At 30.9% G+C, this 24,261-nt stretch overlaps 1 protein-coding gene across 4 annotated transcripts in view; it reads left to right on the top strand.

Moving 5' to 3' along the window:
- The window catches only part of Fstl5 (follistatin like 5), a 762,470-nt gene that overhangs the window by 623,237 nt on the left and 114,972 nt on the right, over positions 1-24,261 (top strand). For 2 of the 4 annotated variants that reach the window (XM_048813584.1, XM_015484367.2), the window contains exon 11: positions 15,602-15,628. The exons of the other annotated variants lie outside the window; for them this stretch is intronic. In XM_048813584.1, coding sequence (XP_048669541.1) covers positions 15,602-15,628 — 27 coding nt within the window. The remainder of the gene's footprint in view (positions 1-15,601; positions 15,629-24,261) is intronic. 4 annotated transcript variants of the gene reach the window in all.

Genomic DNA, 24,261 nt, shown 5'->3' with positions numbered 1-24,261 from the left:
CATGGCTTAAAATGGAATATATTGAAATTGTTAAAATTAATGTTGTAGATATGTTTATCTATATTTAAAAATACATATATTTTATAGCACAGAAAAGTATATAGTCTCATCATTTGATTAAAAAGCATTCTGAAAGATATTATATACCAAAATGTTCATAGTAGTCATGTCTAGAAGCAATTAAATTTCCATTTTTATTTTAAGATTTAATGCTATTCTCTTCTTTTCCTAGTCAGTATTAACAAACATTAAACTTTTAATAAATGGATATACAAATCTCTATGAGACTTTAAAAATATATACTAATATTTTGTTGATGGTGTTGAGGAGAAATGAATGAACATCACTCCAAAATTTTCTTAATATGCTGAAGTTATCTGCCTCATGAATAAATTCTGGTCCTCTGAATAAAGAAATTCTGTCAGATAATAACATACATTTATAAAAAAATAATAAAACAAATATGCTTCTGAAATGCCAAGCTTTTGGGTGAGGAACTGAAATGAGGAGTTATCTCAAAGTTTTGTGAAGTCTAATCTATGCCACACATTTATATCAACTGTGCAAAGAGCTCAGATTACACATCTCTGTGTCCTCTGGACCTCTGTTTTTTTCAGTTATCTGAATTAGGATAATGGCTGATTAGGAAATAAATATTCCAGAGAAAGTGATCCAGACAATTTGATTATTTTTCTGCATCTGTGTTTTCCAGCTCTGTGTACTTTTTCATATTTATGTTACATATGAAGTGTTAAACATAGAATGTCTTAAAAGATATTTTTTCTGCTCTCATGAAGTAAAATAGTATGCCAACTGGAAAAATCTTTCCTCCCAAATCAATCCTACTGTCTGTCTAACACATATGTTTATATTAGTCTCTGCTGCGAAGAATAAAAATCTTTTGGAAAAAACATTCAAGCAATGATGAAATTTTAATGGAAACTAAATTTTTAATGAACAAAATATGTTTTCATCTCAAACAACCTATTACAGGGTCAAAATGTGTTTCTAACTAGAATTGGGACTCAGAAAACTGAGGTTACTACAAATAAAAAACATATTTTCTAATTGAAAATATATTTTCTAATTTCATTATTACATGATATTCTACTGAAGAGTCTCTGTGTATGGGAATACATAACATGTATAGTATAACCATTATTTTACTGTTTATGATTATATTAGTATTAACATCAGAAATTAATTTCAGTGTATCATTCATAGAGCAAACTAAACATCAGAAAAAACAATTTGATGAAGTTAAAAGTAAGGAGTTCTTTATGGTTGGTTGGTTGGTTTTTGAGATGGGGTCTTGCTATGTTGCCCAGCCTGATCTCAAACTCCTGGGTTCAAGTGATCCTATATACTATTGTTCCTGGCAAGATGTTCTGATCACAAAAAGTTGTCCTAAGGATATTGTCAGCACAAGTTAATGACAGAAGCTTATTATCCTAAATAAATAGATAAGAGTAGTCAAACAAGCCAAAAGCAAACTCACCTGTGGTTTTAAAAAGACATCAGAGACAAGGAAAACTGAAGGGCCAATCTAGATTACTCAAAGATATTAATCCCCATAAGTTATCAAGGAGACACACAGAGAAATCCTATTTCACATCAACTAGAATAACAAAAATTTAAAAGTTGCATAATACCAAGACAGTGAGGTTTGGAAAAATAATAATTATACATTGCTAATATTATTGTCAATTTTACCATCTTTTGAAAATCATTTTGTCATTATCTGTTAGACTTGGTTTTGCATATTCCTTTTGAGCTAGAAAACACACACATTAGAAAAAACACTGAATTGCCAGCCATTCAGAAATTATAAAGAACTTACCATATTATGAATATTTTGCTCTTATTTTAAAGCTTGTTTTAAATTTACCTTTTAATTTCTTCTAGTCCTCCATTAAAACCAAGTCAATTAGCTATATAATCTTTAAAATGGCTATATTTTTATTTGGGTAATTTAAATTTGTGTGAAGCTAGTTACCTTGCAAAGTATATGAATATTATGATAGTAATACTCCAGACTTAATTATTTGTTTCTTAAATGACCATTAGAAAAGGGACATTTACCAAACTTCGGAAAGTGAAAAAGAGCTTTTATTACAATGGAGAAAAAAATATCTAGAGTGAGCAAAATGTTTGCTCATTCATACTGTCACCTGTTAGAAACACGCAAACATGTTACTAGCATGTGGTAGTAACATGAATAAATCAATTTCCCACATTCAGAAAGGTTCTATTTTAGGTCAAGTAGAACTACAGTACATAATTAAATAAAATAATTCTCATAATAGACATAGAAAGCAAGAATGACAGGATTGCAGACACAGAAAAGACTTTCTAGTTGAATAGTGTAGTATCTTTTGAGGTGGTGAAATATAAACTGTTCATTGGTGGTTGTGGTGATACTTCCACAGCTAGAGACACAGGAGAATATCAGACCTAAGGAGGAGTCATGAAGTATGTGGTGTATTTGGTTAACTTTGTGGTCATATTCTAATAAGATTATAAAAATATTCACTTGGAATCTGCAATAATTGTTTTAATTTAATTTAATCAGATTCTAATTTTAACATATAGTAGGCATTTGAGTACTGCATTAAATTTGAATTCTCAACAGTTCATAAAACAAACTGTCTTTTTTTCTCTACTATTAAATTTCAAGTTGAAATACATATCATAGAAATTCATTACACCATGCTGCTGGAATATAATTAATGTGAACACTCAATATGAGATTAGATTGGATTCTTTATTCATTTTTTGAAAATTAATTGGCATAATGGAATTTCCCATTATCAGTTTATCAGATTGCTTGAATTTCTAAGGAAAAAAATCTCTTCACATTCACAAATTATTTTTTCATAATAAATAACTATATTAAAATAGTCAAGGACTAAAATTAACTAAACTGTTTGTTTATTAATTTGCAAACATTAAATTGGAGCTAAATTGACAATAGAAGGAACATATTATGATAATAGAAGATAAGCTACTGTCAACTTTTCGTGCTTTTGTGGCTCCATGAGTATTCTTTCATTTCCATATCTACATATGGTGGGTAGAATGTTGTCCAGAAAGGCAATTTCAGCTTCAGAACCTAATGTGTAAACATTTGGAGTAATATTTAGGATAAATGGATGTTCTACTAATCAACTTGTTTTAGAACATTAACTTGTTTCAGATTATATAGTTACCCTCTTATATTTTGAGCACATACTTCCTTTATTTTTCTTTTTTAGATTACACTAGTATAGAGATTAACTCAATTATAGACATTTGTCCAAATGAAATGTTAGTGGATTCAATGCTCTAAAATCCTTGGCAGGTTCTAGCACATAATGAGGTCTCAACAAATGTTTCTTCTAATTACTATCATTGATATTTTCTGGGTCAATGATTATTGGCTTCACACTTTTTAAAATGTATTAAATAATGAGCAAAATTTATTGAAATGAGTAAAAATGATAGCACTATATTCTAGATACAGAATTTTAAAAGGGTAGCAAGTTAGAACTTTTATATTTTGTTTGATTAAATAGTAGAATATTTTAAGTTTCAATAAATATATTTAGTAGTTGCTTATCCCTTCATTAGAAAATATGATAAATAACTAACTTTTTCATATTAGTGTTAGTGTTCTCTTATTCTTCAGAGAAGCCAAATTTCATATACCATCTCGTATTCACACAAGTCAGTCCTTCCTCAAGTTTGAAAAAAAAAATGTTAAGATCATAACATTTTTAGTTGTATTAAAATCTGACAATTTCCCCTTGTTGTTCGTGCCAGTAGAGTGAGTATGGGAAAGATATGTTTTTAGAAAAATGTTTGTAAACTCCCACAGCTAGAGACACAGGAGAATATCAGACCTAAGGAAGAATCATGAAGTACGTGGTGTATTTGGTTAACCAACACGTGTATGTGTATATATGAGGGAAAGTGTGTTTATATCATATCTCAAAATCTTACCATGTTTTATGTTCAAGAGTGAGCAGTAATTAAAAATTCCAACTGTGTGAAGTGTCTGTGTTTTCAGGAGTCTTTTGCTGAAAATCCTCACATTTTACTGCCAGCATTCATTCTTACCACAGCCATGGTTGGCTAGTCTGCTGCTACTTGGCCTAGTTTCTTTGCTCTCTCTGTCACTTCTCTGCTGAGCATCTCTGACCCCATTCTCTTTTCTCTGTGCCAGTAACTGCAGCTGCTAGAGTGTCACTACTGTCTGTTGTTTGCCCTTTTTTCAATGTTGACAATGGAAGGAAGAAGAGCAGCTGGCATTGTTATCTCTCCTTAATATAGAAACTATGGAGGGGGAGTGGAGATGGGAAAGAAGGGCAGAGAGGCAGAACCAGAGGGAAACAGAGCAGTATTTTCCTTTCTTTGTTATTTTCCAGCATTTATGTTCTCTGTTGATACAATTTGAAGTCGTAACTCAACTCCTAGTAATACACATATATATGCTTCAAAGAAGAAAGACAAGAAGCAATAAAACAGTATCGATAGAGCTTCAAATAAATAATGTTTGTGGGAGTGGTGCACTTTTTTTCTTTACCCAGGCTTAATATAGATACCTGCTATGGTTTGAACATCTCCTTTAAAACTCTTTTGAAATTTAATTACCAATATTTGTGGATTCAACTTGACTTGACTGCAGTCATCTTGAGTTGAAACTGCCATAATTAACTCTCAGTAACCCTGCTCGGGTTTTCCTGCATAGTTTCTTAGCATATTTTAAATGGACAAACCCATTAGAATGGTGTGTGGACTTTTATGACAGAATGCTAGTGCCAGGAATGTGCTTATTTGACATTTGCTTGAGATAAACCAAGTAAAATCTGTCTTGGATGAAGTCATTTTTTGTCCTCAGCAATATAATTCAGCCCCCAATAGCATGCATCTACTCCATCTTGCTTCCACTCAGGAGCACACTGCTGTCAGTAAGTTCCCCAATAAATTGTGCTCCATGCAATCTTGGTTCTATCTGCCTTTTTTTTAAATTATTATTTTGGTCTCACAATACCTTGTAACCAGTTATTCTGTATTGGGACCAGGTTTTCCAGAACACAGAATAATGGTATTGAGAACTGGAGCCTTTTAAAGTTGGCAATGAATTAAGATGCTAACAAGGAAGTGGGTTAGTTATCCTGGGAGGGAGTTGTTATAAAGGTGAGTTAGGCTTCATTGGACTTCTCTTGCCCCCTGACCATGTGATACCCTTCTCCCTGTTATGATATAACAAGAGGGACTGCACCAGATTCTGGTACCTTGGACTCCTTAATTGCCCAAATGTGAGAAATCTTTATTGCCTAGTGTGCTGTTTTCTGTTCAAGCAGCAAAAATCAGACGAATACAATGTCATTCCGCCATGCTCTAAAATCTCACTTAACCTCATGAGAAAAAATAGTGGTTCTCAAACTTATTTACAGATACTCATCACCATTAATGACAATACTGCAACAGAGAAGGCTTTAGGCTCCCAAGAGAGTTTTATAATATTATAGCATAATGACTAGAGAATTTAATGTAGCAATGTAAGAAGCATTGTTAATTATGACAGGAAAAACAAATCAAAAAACCTGGGGGTGATGAAACATTTTTCCAGTTTCATATATATTCCTCTGTCTTTAAATATCTTATGTAGAGTCTGGGTTATAGCTCAGCATTAGAGTGCTTGCCTCACACTTGTGCAGTACTGGGTTCCATCCTCAGTATCACATAAAAAATAAATAAAGATATTGTGTTCATCTTTTAAAAATGTTATGTAACTCATTCTTAATTTATAATATTAAAAACCATGAGTTTCATGTAACTCATATGATCTCTTTTATAAAGGAAAGCAAATTCTAATAGCTAGAAACATACCCATCCCGAAATTTAGAGAAAAAAATATTAGAAACAATTTCACAATGCAAATTTAGGATTAGCCATCTAGATCATGTTATGTCACATTAAGCAGAACCTGTCCCTTCCTTTTCACTAATGCAAGCAAAGCAAGAAAACTAATGTTTCTTGAGTAAGTACGACTTTAAAATTAAGAAATAAAAAAATTCCAAGGAGAAAAGTTTAAGAAAGAGATTCAGGCTAATGTTGAATTGGCTGATGTGAAACAATGCTTCAACAATAAACAAATGACTCCATGAACAAATTGGACAGACATTCTTAAAATGAACTCATCCAACTGGGACCTTCAAAATGCCACTAGTTCTGCCATGATGAAATTAAAATCCTTTTTGAAAGAGATTACTACTTTTAATTATCCAATTAATATTTTTACATCAAAATTCTTACTGCCTAACAAATATCTGGATTAAATGTCATAAAATTCTATATGAACTAAGGTTCCTTGGGGAAGAAAGCTTCAGTTCTATAGTTAGTCATCCCTTTGATCCAACTACATATGGCCTTCTTAGTATATGATAAGCTTTTAGCAGGCTGAGATGTTAAGTTTTACATTTTGCTTATAACGGAGTTCCAAGTGTGGTGTTTATTTTGTCTTAAAAGCAAATCAAAAGAATATGGACTTTACTTTAATCAACTCAAGGGAGCACTTGAAACAATCATAAGGAAACACAAATTAGAGTTTGCTGTAGAATTGCCATTGATCTATTATAATTAAGAAATAATGTCTGAGGAACATCTTAAGGATCTCTTCATCAACAATGTGCATATTAAAATTACATTAATTTTCATCTTCAAATAATAGGATATAAGAATGCAAGTTGCTTCATATTTCAATCACAGCATAAAATTCTGCTCTTCAAAGATGTTTCTCTATATATTTAGTAAAATCTTTTTGTTTTAAAATATATATTCACATGTATATACACAAATATATATTGTGTGTACAACGTATTTATATGTGTGTGCACATGTATTTATATGTGCATGCAGTATATAGTGTATATGCCAGGCACCATTATAAATATTTTGTCATTTTTAACTCATGCAATGCTCATGAAGTCTTCATGTGAGTTCATTTGTCTGTTATGGTTTATGTAACAAATTTTCTTTAGAAATTTCTCTAGGGTGAATTTTATTCTTGTTACCTTGTAACAAGCTTGTTTTATGAAAAATTATGTCATGTTCTACATGGACACCTTTTCAAGCAATATGATGTCATATATATACACATACGTACATATGTAAATGTATATAATCTCGTGGCTGGTATAAATCATATATATATATATATTTTATATATACATATTTTTATAGCTGCTATATATTTCAGAAACTGAATTTCATTGATTATCCTATTCATGTGTCTGATACCCTTATGATGCTGTTACTCTAATCTGTTTTTTATCTTTAAACAAAACCCCAAAATTTGACAGAATTATAAGCTGTGTGTTTACTAAAATGCCTAAATATCAGGATAGTTAATTTGAGCTTTTAAATTATAATTTGTAAATAGTAATTTCTAATACAAAATATCTAACAATCCTTATTTATCTTAAGGACAAATGTTTTAAAGTATTCCATTTCCTTCGAAGATAGTATAGTCATTTAATTTATACTACATATAATTGTTTATAAGTTAAAATTACATATGTAAGATGAATATATTAAATATGCATTTACATACATGTTAAATAGAAAATAAAAGTGAGGAGTAATAAAAGTATAAATAATGTCCTTTTATAAAAAAATTATATAGTGTGTTGTAACAGAATTAAAGAAAGGTTGAAAATATATCTTCCCAAATTTCTTCCAAAGTCAACATATGCTAATTATTAACTAAATATTTATAATAATTCTGTTCTCTTGAATCATATTAAGGAGAATTCTTTTATAGCCTTAATGATGTGTCAAGTTATAATTTTATGTAGTGTTCTCTTTGTCATGCATTTTATTAATTAAATTTTACGCATTTGCTCATGTTGAGTTCTGTTTACGAGATATATATATATATAGAGAGAGAGAGAGAGAACACACACCAATATCTATTGAGAGACTGTTTATATCCCAAGGAGTGAAGTTATTTTATAATCATTTCCTTTTTTAATTCTTCAGTATGCCTGTGGAAGTCAAAACAAAAGAGGAACTAAGTTTGCCATCTATGTTCAATTATAGCTTACACAAACAAGGTAGAAGGCGACATTTTTGCCCTATTTATCTGCAGCTATTTATTCTGCCATATTTATCTGCCCGATAGTTTACTAATGTCACTGTTTATTGTTCATCATATGAAACCCTTAAACAATCATTTGTATGAAGATTTTTAAAAGACAAACAACTTCCTAAAAATTTCAAGTGTAGAATGTCCATGTAAAGAGAAGTTTAGGTGTTGGCATCTGGCTAAGAGGTTGTTAGCTAGAAAAGTTTTCTTGAAATTACGTTTTCTCAGGTGCCGTTGTCTCTTACCTCGGACCTTGTGGGATCCATCCTCATTCCTGTCACATACACCCCTTTCCCCAGTTTTCCAAAATGAAATAGAAAAAGTATCTGTCATTTGGAAAGCAGGAAGGAAATGAAGGGAAATGATTTCAAAAGCCAAGTCATAAAGGCCTTTCCCTTGTTTTGTCAATCACTCATTTGAGGGAAGCCCAATGCTAGGATCTGAGGACTCTGAAGACCAAGGTCTCCCACTAGCAGCCATCACCAAATGATTGCCAACCATATAAATGAACCACCTTAGAAGTGGATCTTCCACCCCAACTCAAGAATTTAGATGAGTGTAGCCTAATGAAATACCCCCACCTGAAGCCACAGTCCTCTCAGTCAAGCCACTCCCACTGTTTTATGCCATCAAGTTTGAGGTAATTTGCTAGACATGATTTAATCACTGTACATGGTGTGCTCAGTTGCTTGCCATTGGAAGGAAAGATGGATGTTGTCTGTTTTGTGTGGTTGCTTTAATCTTCTGACATAGCCACGGTTTTTACCTTATCATGGATATAGTTAGACTCATTCGATTATCAGAAGTAAACTCATTCTATGTTTAAACCAATGGTGACTTTGAAACTTATGGGAACTTTGACAATGTGAAACAATAAGGTATGTATCCGCATTCAGAACCCAGAAACCTGAATTATTTCACTGACTCACTTGCTTTTCTCACGGTTTGCATAGACTGTTCTCTTTCATGTCTTTGTGAGCCTTACTCTGAATGATCACAAGTTATCATGACCCTGATTGTGCCTCATGGTGCCTTTTTGCTGTGCATTCTTACAATTCCTGCTCTTTCTACTCTACCTTTTCCAGCATAATTGATTCTAACTACCTGCCAAAAGAATCTGATTATCTTTGTGGGAATTAAGACCATACTTTACTGACCAGTTTCTGATCATATCCCCTAATGTATGCTAGGCACTTTGGCCTAAGTAGCTATTGTTAGACACTAGATTTAGACTCTGTGTAGTCACAGGGAGAATCATCTTCAATCAGTGCTAAAAGAGTGACAGGTTCATTTAGAAGTGGCTTTGAATTAGGCATATGGCAGGCAATGCTCTTGACATATCTAATACAGTTTCCAGCCTAAAAATAGCATGGTTAGATGTCTCATTTCATTCTCCATATGTACAGTCAAAAAAAATTTCAACTACCATAACACTAACCATACATTTTTTCAGATACATTAAATTTGTATCTGCATTTTCTTTTAACATTGCCTTCTTTCATTTGTCTGCTGAAGTTAAGTCATTTTCTTAAATCCAACAGGGAAGCAGTCAATAAGACATCTAGCTTAAATGTTATGCTTACATAAATGCACTTTATCAAAAAATATCTCCCAGTGGTAAAAAGCTTAAGCTTTCAGGCAAGGAGAAGGACAAGCAAAAAGCCCATGTAATTGAAAAGTCAGGCACCTTACAAATGAGTAGCCAAGGAAAATAGCTGTTCAGTACTGTAGCATGCTGTTATGTGGTTGACTATTTTATTGCTGTTACATATATAATATCATACAGTCTCCAAATGTATCTCCATATAGATAGCATATTTAATGGTAGATCTATCACTTTTAATATGATCATAAGGTCCTAATATATAAAATAAAGAATTTTATTGAAAAGCATTCATAATAAAGATCAGTAACTGCAATCAGGCATCTGTTCCACTGAACCATATTTTCATTAGAAGGTGTATGCTATTTTCAAAAAGAATTTTTACATTCCAGTTATGTGTTAAATGATTATTGAATTATGAAGTCTATAACTTTGAAGTTTTTATAGTCCAATTATGAATAAAAGAGAGTAGAACAGATAATTCTTATTGTATATTAAGGAGTAAGTTAGGTGTTTCTCAGGCTTCTAAACGTGAAGAGAAAGTAATTTCAAACTCTTGGTTCTGGACAGGCGAACTATAAATAAAATACTACGACTTGGAGGAAAAACTAGGTGAAAAGTTCTGGTAAGAGATTCATAAAGACTTGATGTTTGATATGTGAGTGTATATGGTGAAAGGCATTTCATCAAATTCCATATGGATATACTAAGGATTTTGAGGATGTATACATATATGTGTTTTTAAGCTAATGAATAGCATGACCAAAACTGCATTTATTATTAGTAGTTATTTATATTGTATGAAGTATATGTTAATATGATGAAAGAGCCATTCTTTTTATATTTAAGCAAGTGTTAAAATTTTGAAATAAATAGCAATACTATTATAGAAATAATGAGTTAAGACATGAGTGGATTTTTAAATATTTGCAATCATATTTAATATTCCTTATAATCAATTTAATTTTAAAATATTATAATTTATATTCCTATTTACTAAGCTTGTGCAAACTTTCATGCACACACACACTTACACAATAATAGTCCACCTCAAATGTGGCAAGATAAATGATTTCACAGGCTCTTAGTGTAGTGCTTTGGGGAAATTTTGGAATTTAATTTAGGAACATATGTTTAAAACTTTAAATCTTCTCATACCTCTTGGGGAAATGTATAATAATGGAAATTCCTAAATATAAGAGTGAACATCATAGTAAATACACAGCCATATAAATTCATACATACAACACATACATGTATAAGTTAGAAGTCAACACTATTTATTGTGCCCTATTACTTGTAGTAGTCTCTGATCTAGGTACTAGGTTTGGATTGATAATTAAGAAATAAGGCATTTTTAAAAGCTGAAATCCATATTGTGGAACATTTATTAAAATTTTGTTTGAACACTAGATTAGACATCTTAAAATGAATGAACAGAATGCAATATTATATGTATATATTGTATCAGAAATATCCTTGTTACATATACTTTATATGAAAATCAGAAAAATAATGAAGACATATAAGAAAAAGGCTTCATTATTATGCCAGGACAAATCAATTCAACTTTGTTTTTAAATTTTGTGCAGTAAAATAGAATATGTTGTAAAAAGACAATAACAATATGTGTGAATTTTTTGTGTGGTGCTGGGGACTAATTCCAAGAACTTGTGCATAGTGGGTAGGCACTCTGCCCCTGATCCATGGCTCATGTTCCACACACATACAATTTTTAAATTATATCAGATCTGAATAAATTTTATCTATATAATATTTTTCTTTATGAATAATTTATCTATCTAGTATATTTTTAGTAAATATTTTACTTGGTTTGTTATACTTTTTAAATTTTACTAGACCATCAAAGAACATCATACTTTGTATTATTTTTTAAGCCATTGTAAAAAAATATAAAATACATCTTCTTATTACAAAATAAGATCATAAAACTGGATATTTATCTTGTATCTTGCTACCTATCTGACCTATCTTACTAACTTTTCAGGACTTTAAATTTCTGTGACTTATTTTATCGTCAAAATTAGGTTATGTTATCCTCTAATTGACACTTATTATATATTTGTTTCTTGCTTTAATTATTTGTTGACTTCATTAAAATTAATTTAAGTAGTTATTCAAATCTATTATTTTGATTCTCCATTTATCATTTTGGTTATTTATTATTGTTTTATTGAATTAATTAGGCTTCTAGTCCCAACTTATTAGTTTACTAAGAGTGTCTATATTGTACTTAGTAACATTCAACACACTTTATCAGATGACATTTTTGTTTATTCAAATTATATTGATGATTCTCATTTTCCATTCTAATATGACAGGTTGAATTGATTTCTTAATTATGTTTCTACGAAATTATTTTCTTTTATTTCAGAAACATTTCTGAAACTTGTTAATATCTTGAAAAATTCTGCCTTAATTTTATTTACAATTTTGGTCATTGTAACATTGTCTTATAGTTCCTTTTCCTCTTCTACTATTATCAGGTATTAGCATCTATTTTGTGAACTTTAAAAAATTAATATCAATGTTTTTATCTTGAATTATATTCTAATAATATTAAATGTAATCGGAGTTATAAGATTTTCAAAAATAAATAAATATTTATGACAAAAATTGAGACTTTCAGAGAATTTCATAAGGAAATTATTTTTTAAAATATTTTAATCCTTACTATGGTTAATTTTATTCACTTTTCTTCTTTATATTGTGCTTGGGAACTTCCATTTCCTTGAAGTTTTTTATGATATCCTGATTTAACAAACTTACTAGTAAAAAAATTCTGAATTATTTTTAAATAATCATAACTATAGTTCTTTCTTTCTCTCTCCTTCCCTCTCTCCTAATCCTCCTTCTGTTTCTTCTCATTCTCCACCCCCACCCCCCACCATCTATTTTGCTTCATAAACAAACTAAGTCTATGCATTATCCTTTATCTGAAACCCTTTGGGTCAGCATCTTGAGTTCTCCTTTTTGTTATGTTTTATATAAAGTGTGGTTGTATTTATTATTTAAAATATTCAACTTATTAATGAATTTAACATGTGTATTTTCTTTCTTGTTGTCTGAAATTACCTAAACAATTACTGATTATTGGAATATACCTATAGAATAAAGAGGTACTTTGATTTTGTAGTTTACTTTGTGGCCACACTTAAAAATTTCCAGGAAAAATTGAATACACTTTTTGTGTCATAAACATTTATTATAAACCTGATAATTCTATCTTAATAATTATAAAATGTTTGTCTTTCATTCTCTTTTTTGTTCAAATACTAACAGTGATGTGATAAGGAGTCATGCTGTGATTTGTCAATTTCATATCTAGTCCTTAGAGTTTTTACCATATATTTTAATAACATGCTTTTAGATTATGTAATTTTGAATTTAATGTGCAGTGCCTTGAATTTTACCTTATCTGATATTAGTATCACAAGCTCTCTATATTTGGTATTTTCTTATAAATGATTGTCTATACTAAAAATCTCTCTGAGCCCTAATGTTCTTAATTATTATTTTTTGTTGGGAAGGGGGGGTACCAGGAATTGAACTCAGGAAGAGTCAACCACTAAGCCCTATTTTGTATTTTATTTAGAGACAGGGTCTCACTGAATTGCTTAACACCTCACTTTTGCTGAGTCCAGCGTTGAACTCACAATCCTCTTGCCTCAGCCTCCTGAGCCGCTGGGAATACAGGCCTGCACCGAGCTCCCAGCTGTCCTTAATATTTTAAAATGACTGTGTTTTGTCATACTACTAGGATTTTGTGCATGTCTTTTCCTGTATCTGTAAATCTAATCCTTACAATCTTCATTTATTACGTTCTCACTCATCTTTCAATCTTAAAGTTTATCATTAAGGAAGTTCCCCACAGTTTCATCTATGTCTAACCTATACAACAAAATGATTCATGCTTTTGTATTCTGCTTTTCTATAACACATTAATATGGAAAATTTTCAGTTTTTCTGTCATGATTTGAATACCTTTTATCTCCACAACTAGGAAATAAGCTCTGTCAGCACCGAAAGGGAGGTCCATCCTAACCTATGGATTGTTAGCACTGATTATTAATGCCTAACACATGCTAGATAATCAATGCTTACTAAGTAAATGGGTAGAAATATCAGGAAACCTGTCTACTTACCTTTATCTATAAGTGAAAACACAAGACGGATATTCGTTCAATTTTTGTTGAGACTATAGAATAAATTTTAATTACTTTTCATTGTGCTCAAATTCTGTAGCCTCATCTTCTATCGATTTTACTCTCTAATATACAAGATTACTTGATATTCTCTGAATATGTCATGATGTCTCTCATGGTATGCCTTGCACATAATATTTCTTGTGTGTAGATACCATCTGTATGTCTTTATGCCCCCACAACCTCCTGAAAGCTTGGATAACATTTCCTGGCTTGAGCATCCTGGCCAAGGTGCAACAATTCTTGCACTACCCAACTTCTGTGCCTTGGGGATGACTGTTCTATTTATATTTACTAGAATATATATCTGTAATTATTTCCATGATTCTGTTCCCTCCCAGGTCTATAGTCTCTCCTTCAGAATAAGATCTACCTTTTATTTTATTATTTCAATATATTTAATTGGCAATCGGAGCTAGCCTTATGTTCAAAGTATACAACATGATTGATACATATATATACGTGTAATACCATGATCAAATGAAATCAATATATCCATCACCACCCATGTGATCACCAGAACTTGTTCATCTTAAAACTGAAAGCTTGAAGTGTTTTCATATTTTTTTCAATCACATGGTATGCAACAATAACAACACTGCAAAGAATGCTGAAGGAATATGCACATCATTTATGCATGTTTTAATTAATATTATGAAGGAATTGGAAACACTGAAAAAAAAGCACAAAAAATGTTCACATTTAATGATTTATTTTTTAAGGGAAATACAGCAGGTGCTGAAAACTTCATGACTTAGACCTTAAGCTTCAACTAAGGAGTGCTAGACTGGAAACCTTCTTGGCTTTGCTGAATACAATCATGTGTTTAGTTAAAAATAAATAATATGGACAGAATATTCAGGGAATAATTAGATGTGGATAATTTTTCCACTGTGACCCTTTTTTTTCATTTATATTGTTTTACTTTGAAAGTATAGGTTTTGTTTTATTTTGATTTTTTTTAAAAATGACATTTCCTTGAGAATATTTTCAATTAGTATTTTTTATTTCTGTTTGAATAGTTTAACTCTCTACTGAATAATCCTGCTATAATATTTAATAAACCTATTTGTCTAGAGATAACTCATTATCTCTGCATTGAATAAGAAAAATATTTTAGACATATTTTCATTCGATGTGGTGTAAATTTGTGAATACTTATAGCTACATTCTGTGTTCCAAATTCTGTATTTACAAGAATTATTATTCTTCAGGAATATTTAGGTAGGAATATTCCATATAATGATTATTTAGCATTTTAAAAATTACAAACTTTTCTATCAGCAACTGAATTGTCAACTAAATACTTTTAATGATCAAAGCTTGTTCTAAAATGCATTTCAATAAAATATTATGTTCTTTTCAATAATGCATGAAACTGTCTTTGTATATTAGCAAAATCTTTATTCTAAAGAAAAAATGATTATTTAAAGGAATGCACAGAGAACATTAATAGTGGACTAGGAGCTTTTTGTTATTGTTGTTTTGTTAGTTTAAAGTAATTTGTAAAATTTACTGTCACTATTATTACCTATATGTTCTATCCTAGAAACTTTGTCCTTTTTAATGTTTATTTATATAACATGTGACCAAAAATATCTTTATTCATTTTTCTTTCTCTTTCTTTTTAACATGCTGCAGTAGCTAACATATTATGGAGAGAAGAAGGTATTAAATTCCACTATTTATGATATGGTTGTAACTGTTTTGCTTGATTTTCATTATGTTTGGTGATTATCATTCATTTTGATAATTAACATATTATTTTTGCTTTGATTTAATTATTTGATTTAATTACATTTCAATATCTTGTGTAAAATTGCTAACATTATGTTTTTTCACTTTGTATCTCCTTGAATAATATTGGTATGTAGCCAGAAAATTACACTATAATATATTGAAATGATTTTAAGAGTATAAATTTCAGTCAAAGAACCACAACAACTGCAATTAACATAACTTGCATAATAAACCTTGATTAAGTGAGAATAAGAATAATTATAAAATTCATTGCCTTAGCAAGAGAATATAATAAATTATATAAGAAAATGGGTTGCAAGCTTGCAGGACCTCAATTCAAATGTCTTTGCCACTGCAGAACATAGAAAAAGTGGGCAGCCTTTTTAAGTCACAATCTTCTTATCTCAAAAATAAGAATAGTTGTTGGTTCCTTAAACATAGTCAGCACTTAATAAGTGGTGTTCACAAGCATTTACAATGACCATTGTTTTTTTTTTTTAACCAGTTAGTAAAAAATCCTGAAAGAATGTGTATGTCCATGTACTTCAATTAAATTATTAGGAGATAAATGTCTGTGAGCCATAATTTCACTCCTGTTAAATAACAGCATGAACTGTCTTCACAATCCACTCTACAGACACTTCCTCTTCCCCAGTTATAGCTTCTAAAGGAAATGAAATTTGCTGCTCCTGTGAGAACCAGTATCAGACTAAAATAATTCTGGAATGTTGCCATCCACTTCTGTTCTCAATGATGAGCTATTCTACCTATTTTCCCTGCGTAATATTTGTTGCTCCTTAGGTCTTTTGTTGAAATTCCTTTAAAACTGACTTAATAAAGAGGTTCTAGTGTAACTCCATGGTATCCTTCTATTTCACTTGGATATCTCACATTTCAGTGCTCACAATTCATTTGTTATTGAAACCTGTATCAACATATCTTTTGATATACTATTTTCCCTCTTGAGATCAAATAAATATTTCTATAAATTGTCTTCCTTCTTGAGATCAAATAAATATTTCTCTGGGCATTTAAAAAATTCATTCCATTTCATCATTGTAATAGAAGATATAACATCTAAGGAGTCTGTGGTTGAGTCCCTCAGATATGGCTCTAATGGCTTATTGTTGGGAAAAACTGGATGAATAATTTAGCCTAAGCCAGATCCTCTACCACAATGCTTGAAATACAATTGGTACTCTCCTTACAAATCTGTGATAGGTGAATCAACTTAAGGTATGCGAAACAAATATTGTCATTACTTTTTGAATTTGCATCACAAATGTCATGAACATTATTACTTTATAATAATCTTAGTGCATAATAACAATTTAGTAATATTCTTCAAGCCACTCTCAAAAGTAAACAAGGCCTTCAGATTGAGTAAAAACACACTGAAATTTATTGTATGAAACCAATTTATTGAAACATTTTTTCTAGTATGTTTGGGAGATATAAATTCTCAGTAATTAGTCTCCATCAATTGATCATGCTCTCACTCTTAATGATTTTCTTTGACACAATAAATGCTTGGGAAAAATATCTATTTAGATACTTTTCAGATAATTTCAAGAAACATAAGAAATGACTCTGGGAAAATTTAACTTTTTAAAAAATTTTATGTGTGATCATTGTCATAATATATTATTGTTCCTTAAACAAGATTTTAAAAAATATATCCCAGAAAACTACATTTTTTATTTTGATTCATAGACATATGTAAATTATTCTTTACTCTGCCACAATTATTGGAAAGGCATTGCAGTTAGAATAATGATTAAATGTAATCACAATTACATATAATGGTAACCAGAGAGACAGATGAGTTTGAAGAATCATTGAATCTTGACAGTGTATATTAAAAAGTAAATTTCTATCACCATTTTTGAAAATTAGAATAATATCTAATATTTGTATTTTGCATAATATTTATATATATTATATTATTTGTTATTATTCTATTTTTCTGAGATTCAATTTTATTATCATTCTAGAATTGTTTGATTTGGTTATGTTTGCATCTTTATTATGCTGCAATCATGTATCCCAGAGAACATCAACTGAAGAATTTCAGACACTTTAAGGTCAATAATAGTGAAAATGACAATACTTTGCATAATTTCATTTTATGCATTGGTGTTAAAGCTATATAATCTTAGGCTAATAATTATATGATAGCTTTTTTTTAACATAAGCCTTAGATTCTAGCTTAACTAAGAGTAATCTAAAAAAAATTTCCCGATTTTAGAATGCATTATGTACCACTTCAAGTTGGAATAATGTCCTCTATTTCTCTGTGTTCTGGTTTCAGTTCTTTTCTACTCATCATTATAGCTTATAAGAATGTTGAAAGGCAATGTTAAGAGAAGAAATATCTCACTCATTTGTGAACAAATATTTTAAACTATCCATTAAATGTTCTCTAAAAACTTTGGAAATTTAAGCATATATAAGACAATATTGGCTCCCAAGAAACGTTAAATCTACTGGATTAAAGCTCAAATCATTCTTACTGCCAGTCATTTCAGTAGATTTTTAAAATGCAAATTATTGATTTTATTCAATAATATATTTATTATAATCAAATAGAATAAATATAATTTAACAAAATATTTCCTAATATTTATTTAATAAGCAAGTAGTTTGGATGTGTATTATTAAGTCTAAGAATAATAAATGCTTTGTATAGCATAAGCACTGGATTAAAGGAATTTAAAACATTTTATTCACTGAAAGTCTTATCTTATATACTTACTTAAAGATTGGTTTTAGGTAATATTGTTTAACCCAATTTACCTAATACTCAGAAAACCCACTTCCTGGATTACTAGTGCCTGTAAAAAAGGATGGCACAATTCTTTCCAAGAAACTTTGTAGTAAGGATGAAAGAGTAAGCAAGTCATGAGTATATGTGTTTATTGGGGATAAAACACAGGGCTCCATCCATAAGCAAGTTTTATTTCAGTTGAGCATACCATAAAGACCTTTTTGAAGTTCATTGATATAATTTTATTGTGTATATGAAGATGTTATAGCTTCAAAGATAAGGTACAAACAATAGGAACATTTATGCACTAAAAATCTATCTCTGCTGAGTTATTTAAGGTGATAATGCAATGTTGTCCATCTATTCTTGTTACTCCTTAAGTTTAAAAATGGAATTTCTTCAGTATTTCTTTTTTTTAAAAAAAAAGGTAAAGCATTCTTTTTTTTAAGCTTTATTTTATTTATTTACTTTTAAGTGGTGCTGAGGATCGAATCCAGTGCCTCATATGTGCTAGGACCACTGAGCCACAACCCCAGCCCCTTCTTTTCTATTGCAATAAAGCATATATGTTAAGGGTGACAGGAAAGTCAAATGATAATAGCATCAAGGAAAGATTTTGTGCAATATGAAAACTAGTAAAATACCTTTGATTCCCAAATCACAACATCATAGAATTGTCACTTGCTATTGACAGTTATATAATTGCTAAAGCAATGACAATTTAATTCAGAGGAAGAAAAATGTCACCATAAACTCTCTTCTATGGGTAAATAATATATGCATCTACCAGTCAGAAAGAAACCAAATTTTATCATTGTATAATCATTATCATTATATGGTCTGTATGCTATGTATAATAAAAGGTACAATTATCTTACCACAGTATACCATTGTTTTTGAACAGATTCCAATTTCCAAAGGATTGAGATAGGAATGTGCATTATGAAAGAAAAGTGACCACAACACTCAGAGCAACCAAGAGATCTTTATTGCAGCAGTGCAACAGAGGAGAAAAGAGAGAAAGAAAAGAGAGAGAGAGAAAGTGCGTGCAAGAGAGAGACAGAGAAAGCAAGAGAGAGAGGCCCAGCAGGAGGGAGTTTTTATAGCCCAAATCTAATGGGGTCTCTGGGTCTGCAAGCTGCCTTGTTGGCACACAAGGGGGTTAAGTGTTAGGCCTGGAGTGGCGAATTGAGTGTTTAGCCTTGAGCGGGGGCTTGGACGTTTGGGCTTGAAGCAAACAGGTGATAAAGAACCAGACGGAGGGTTAGAGAAGCCAGGTCATCCTGCAGCTAACTTGGTTTGGCATGACCTGCAGACAGCTTACTCAGCCTGTCCTGCACCTAACACATTACATGCACTTTTTTTTCCCCCTCAGTCCAATTCATGCATTTAAAGGTGCAATATTGATTAGAAAATCCTCTGGGAAATATTTCTTTCTTATAAGACTTCAAATAATTCTTGCTTATGTCTCTTCTCTGTATAGAAAAATAAAAGCAAAAAAGAAAGCTCACGAGCAACAAATAAATTATGGATTACTTTCTAGAGTCTCTGTATTCCATTACATTAACAATCGACCTGGAAAAGACAAAGTATATGTGTCTGTCTTCGCTAGGGTGAAAAACAAAAAACAGCCGTCATGTATTCCCAATCTTGTGGAACTAGAATGACAGAAGATTTCACTAAATTTGTTAATGTTTTTAATTTACTGCAACAAAACTAATTAATGAAGAGAGAGTTTTAGTTTAAATTGACATCATATACTTGAGATCCAGGACTCCTTAAAAACTTTAAATATTATTGAGAACTGAAGAGGTTTTGTTTGTTGGGCTATCTCTATCAGTATTAAGATATTAGAAATTAAAGCAAGAATTTTTAAAAATTGGTAAAATTTTAAGAACATGCATAGTATCTGAGAGGTGTAACTCTATGACCAAACATATGCTTAGCATGTGCCAAGGGCCAGGGATTGATCCTCAGCACCAAAAAAAAAAAAAAAAAAAAGTATAAAATAAAACCATAATAAAACAATTACATGTCACCATAGATCATACTTTATATTTTAAAATACACATTTTCAAAAAAATAGCAAATTCACATTGTTTTACATTTTCCAAATTTCCAAAAAATTTTAATGGAAGATGCTAGATTCTGTGTTTCTTTCTGCATTTGTTAGAGAATTAGAGAAAAAATGCAGATGATTTTTGGTATTATTATGAATATAGTTTTGACTTGACAGACCTCCTGAAGGAATCAAATCTAGAAAATGTTTTACCAGAAAAACAACATAAATTTTAACAGATCGGGCTGGGATTGTGGCTCAGTGGTTGAGTGCTTATCTCGCATGCAGGGGGCACTGAGTTTGATCCTCAACACCACATAAACAAATCAAATAAAAATATTTTTAAAAAAATTTTTAACAGATCATGGATACTGGGAAAACAGGGCTTAAAATAAGATATCACAGAAAATGGAAATTTAGCATGGAAAACTGAAATTTACCAAGCAAATGATCATACAGACTAATTAACACTCCCATGTTAAAAAAAAAAAAAAAAAGTTAAGTACTTATTCTGTGATTTGCCTCTGATCTGTCTGAATGAGAAGAAGGAAATTTATCTTCTTTGCCACATTCTCTTATCCTTTCCCTTCATAAAAGATATGGAAACCAAGTAGTTAATATGAATATACACAAATACATTATTGTAATGTTTACACATGAAACTAATGAATGCACAAATGAAAATTCACATGACCCTTTAACTTCTAACATCTCTCTCAGGTATTTTACATTACTCTCTCCTGAGTATATTTTTAACGAATTTACAAAACGATAATGTTGTTACTGCTGTTGACCGGTGACGAGTTCTTGCTTCCCCAATGTTGAAGAATAACACCAAAGAAGCACGCCGAGGCAAGGTCAGAGTAGAAATTAGAAGTTTATTAAAGGACAGCAGAAAAGACTTCTCCTGGAGGAAGAAGGGGACCCAAGAGGTGGAATCCATGGAAGGGATGTTGTCTCCCCTTTTTATAGTTCTTTCAGTGATGGAATGTAGGTGGGAAGGACCCAGGGGTGGGACACAGGTGGGCCAAAGAAGTAATCTGGTCAGGAAGGACTTCTGAGTCAGCACCTTTTTGCTGGGGGCTGTTCATTAACATTTCTTTGAGGTGGACTTTGGCCTAGGGCCTTTTTGGACTTCATTAACATTCCTTGAGTTGTCCTGCGTTTCCCGGAATCATTGCCAGCATGGCCTCCATTTTAGATTTCACTCGGTATTAGACCCGATTTACCTAACTACACTGACTACCTAACTTTAAATCTGGCTTCAATGTTGTAGCAGCAAATTTAAAAAGAAGCACATCTTATTCCTATGTTCAGATAATAAACTCTGCTGCTAAAAATCTAAATAATACTTTTGAGGAACAAAGTAAGCTTTAGGAAAAACAAATGGCCTAATAGTGCCTCTCTTGTGTGAGGAGGGGAGAAATTCACAGAAAGCTCTAAAAGCATAGATAAAACATCATGTCACAAGTGGTATGATTAATACATTGGTATTTATTGTATTATTATAACCAATATATAGTATTTGCTGTCATTATTTTTTAATAAACACTAAGGAGTTATATTTCCACTAAAACAATCAAATAAAAAAACAAGAACTCAGCCTTGCATAATGTATTTATATTTCATCTTCTATTTGTAATCTCTATTTTATACTTTATAAAAATGCTTATATGGATTTCATACATTTAAAAGCAAGGAGTGGACTTTGAGATATAAAAGAATGATTTGAGTGGATTAAGTGGTTTTTAAAGGAAAATATAACTCAGAAATTTCATTGGTGCAATGAATCACAGTGGAATCCCAATGATTCTGTTGTGCACAAATTGTAATAAAAGTAAATAGTATGCTAAAAGTATCCAGAGGGCTGGAGGGAAATATATCCAGAAACTTTGCAAGCAATCTGGACTCCATAATTCTTAATTTCAAACATACTCAAATTCATGATTGTAGGGAAGAATTTTATAAGATCTATTAGAAGACAGTTATGTTCATTCAAAACTAGGAAGAGCTTTGTGATAAATATCAACCATAGTAGGTAACTGGCACAGTTGAAAATCAGACACCATGTAACAACTTTCTTATCTTCATAAGTTTCAACCAGAAAACTCAGGGCCCAGTAATGTTAAATTGATAGTTATTGATATATAGGACATATCAATCTAATGTTAATGTTTAAATGCAGGTTTTGCTGATACAAATCAAAATTTTTGACATAAACACTGATAGAATTTGTTATGTTTTATCCTTTAGGAATGGAATTTACATTTCTTTATGCACAACTATACTTACAAATTACAGCTGATAAGTACTAAGTTTTATTTTATAAATAATATGACTTGAATTTAGTTCTTGCCACTTCTGCTACTGTTCAGGAATATTCTATCTTAATGCAGTGCTCTCTGGAAACATAAAGCATAATTAACTGATAAAGACTGCATTATTGAAATACGAGTACTGTGAATTATTTATAAAACAATAAAATGTGTCAAACAATCTGAAGCTATTTAAAATGCATATATATTACTAGATCAAAATAATGTCATATTCTATACAAAAATGTATACACACTTTATGAATCTGAATATGCTACAATTAAGTTTGAGTACATTTTTCTCTGAATCGTAAGAATAGATACACATGGCTAGATGGAAGAAATCTGTGACTTTTTTATTTACTATGAGCCTATTTAGAAGATTAAATATGACTTAAGTTCAATAAACAAATATTTGCACAAATCAATAAGCTTTTATTGTGATCCTCCATGGATTTATGCCTGAGGTAAACTTAGTGGTAGTCTTACAGATGGTCTCAGCTGAAAAAAAAATTATGCAGAAGGAATTTATTTGTATTTAAATAAATTATCTTTCTCCCTATAGATCTCTTTAACATTTAAGCATTTTAAGCAACAATTGCTTGTCTTTCCAAGTTATAAGATTTCAATATTATCCTCAATCTTTCAAAGAGCATGTACTATCATGAAATTATGTAAGATATAATTAGGCTGAATAAATTTGATTGAACTAATCAGTACAACTGGAGAAAGAAGCTATGCAGTCTAGGATCAGAAAAGGAAGACTGCATGGGCTCAGAGCTGAGCACATCGAAACAGAGCCAAAGCAGAGAAAACAATAGAACAGGTGTGCATGAATATGTGGAAGCTCTCTAGGCTCAGTCCTTGGTTAATCCCAACTACACTGCAGGTGTCAACCTTGTAGCCCCCTTCCCCCACTAGGTGTGGATAAATTCTGTGATGCCACACAGCCAGTTATACAGTGGGGACAAAATTAAAAATATGATTTAAATCATTACACTGAGATTCTTCTAGGGCTTAATATTAATTCATTCTAATTACAGAAATAGAACCTCAAAATTGCCAGTATAAAACTAATATGTGAATACCTATATAGGATTATTTTGACAAAAATAGATTGGAAAATATATATTCTCTGAAATCAAATACACTTGGTATTTTGTCCCTAAAAATCTTTATGTGAATTAAACTCACACAAAGAATGAGGTTTAATTTACCCCAGTGAACTCTAATAAAAATAAGAGAATAACACTGATTCTTCAGTGATTATTTTTACCCCCTAATCAACACCTACATTAAGGGAGGTCGGTATCCAACAGAATGTATGTGTCAAAGAGTTTATAATTCCATTTATAGTTCTTTTAAAATGCATGAATCATTTATTGAATTATATTTAAAAAATCACTGAATTGCAGAACAGG

This window comes from Marmota marmota, unplaced genomic scaffold (genome assembly GCF_001458135.2).
Source record: "Marmota marmota marmota unplaced genomic scaffold, marMar, whole genome shotgun sequence".
Classification (NCBI taxonomy): Eukaryota; Metazoa; Chordata; class Mammalia; order Rodentia; family Sciuridae; genus Marmota; species Marmota marmota.
This window is presented reverse-complemented; position numbering and strand designations above follow the sequence as displayed.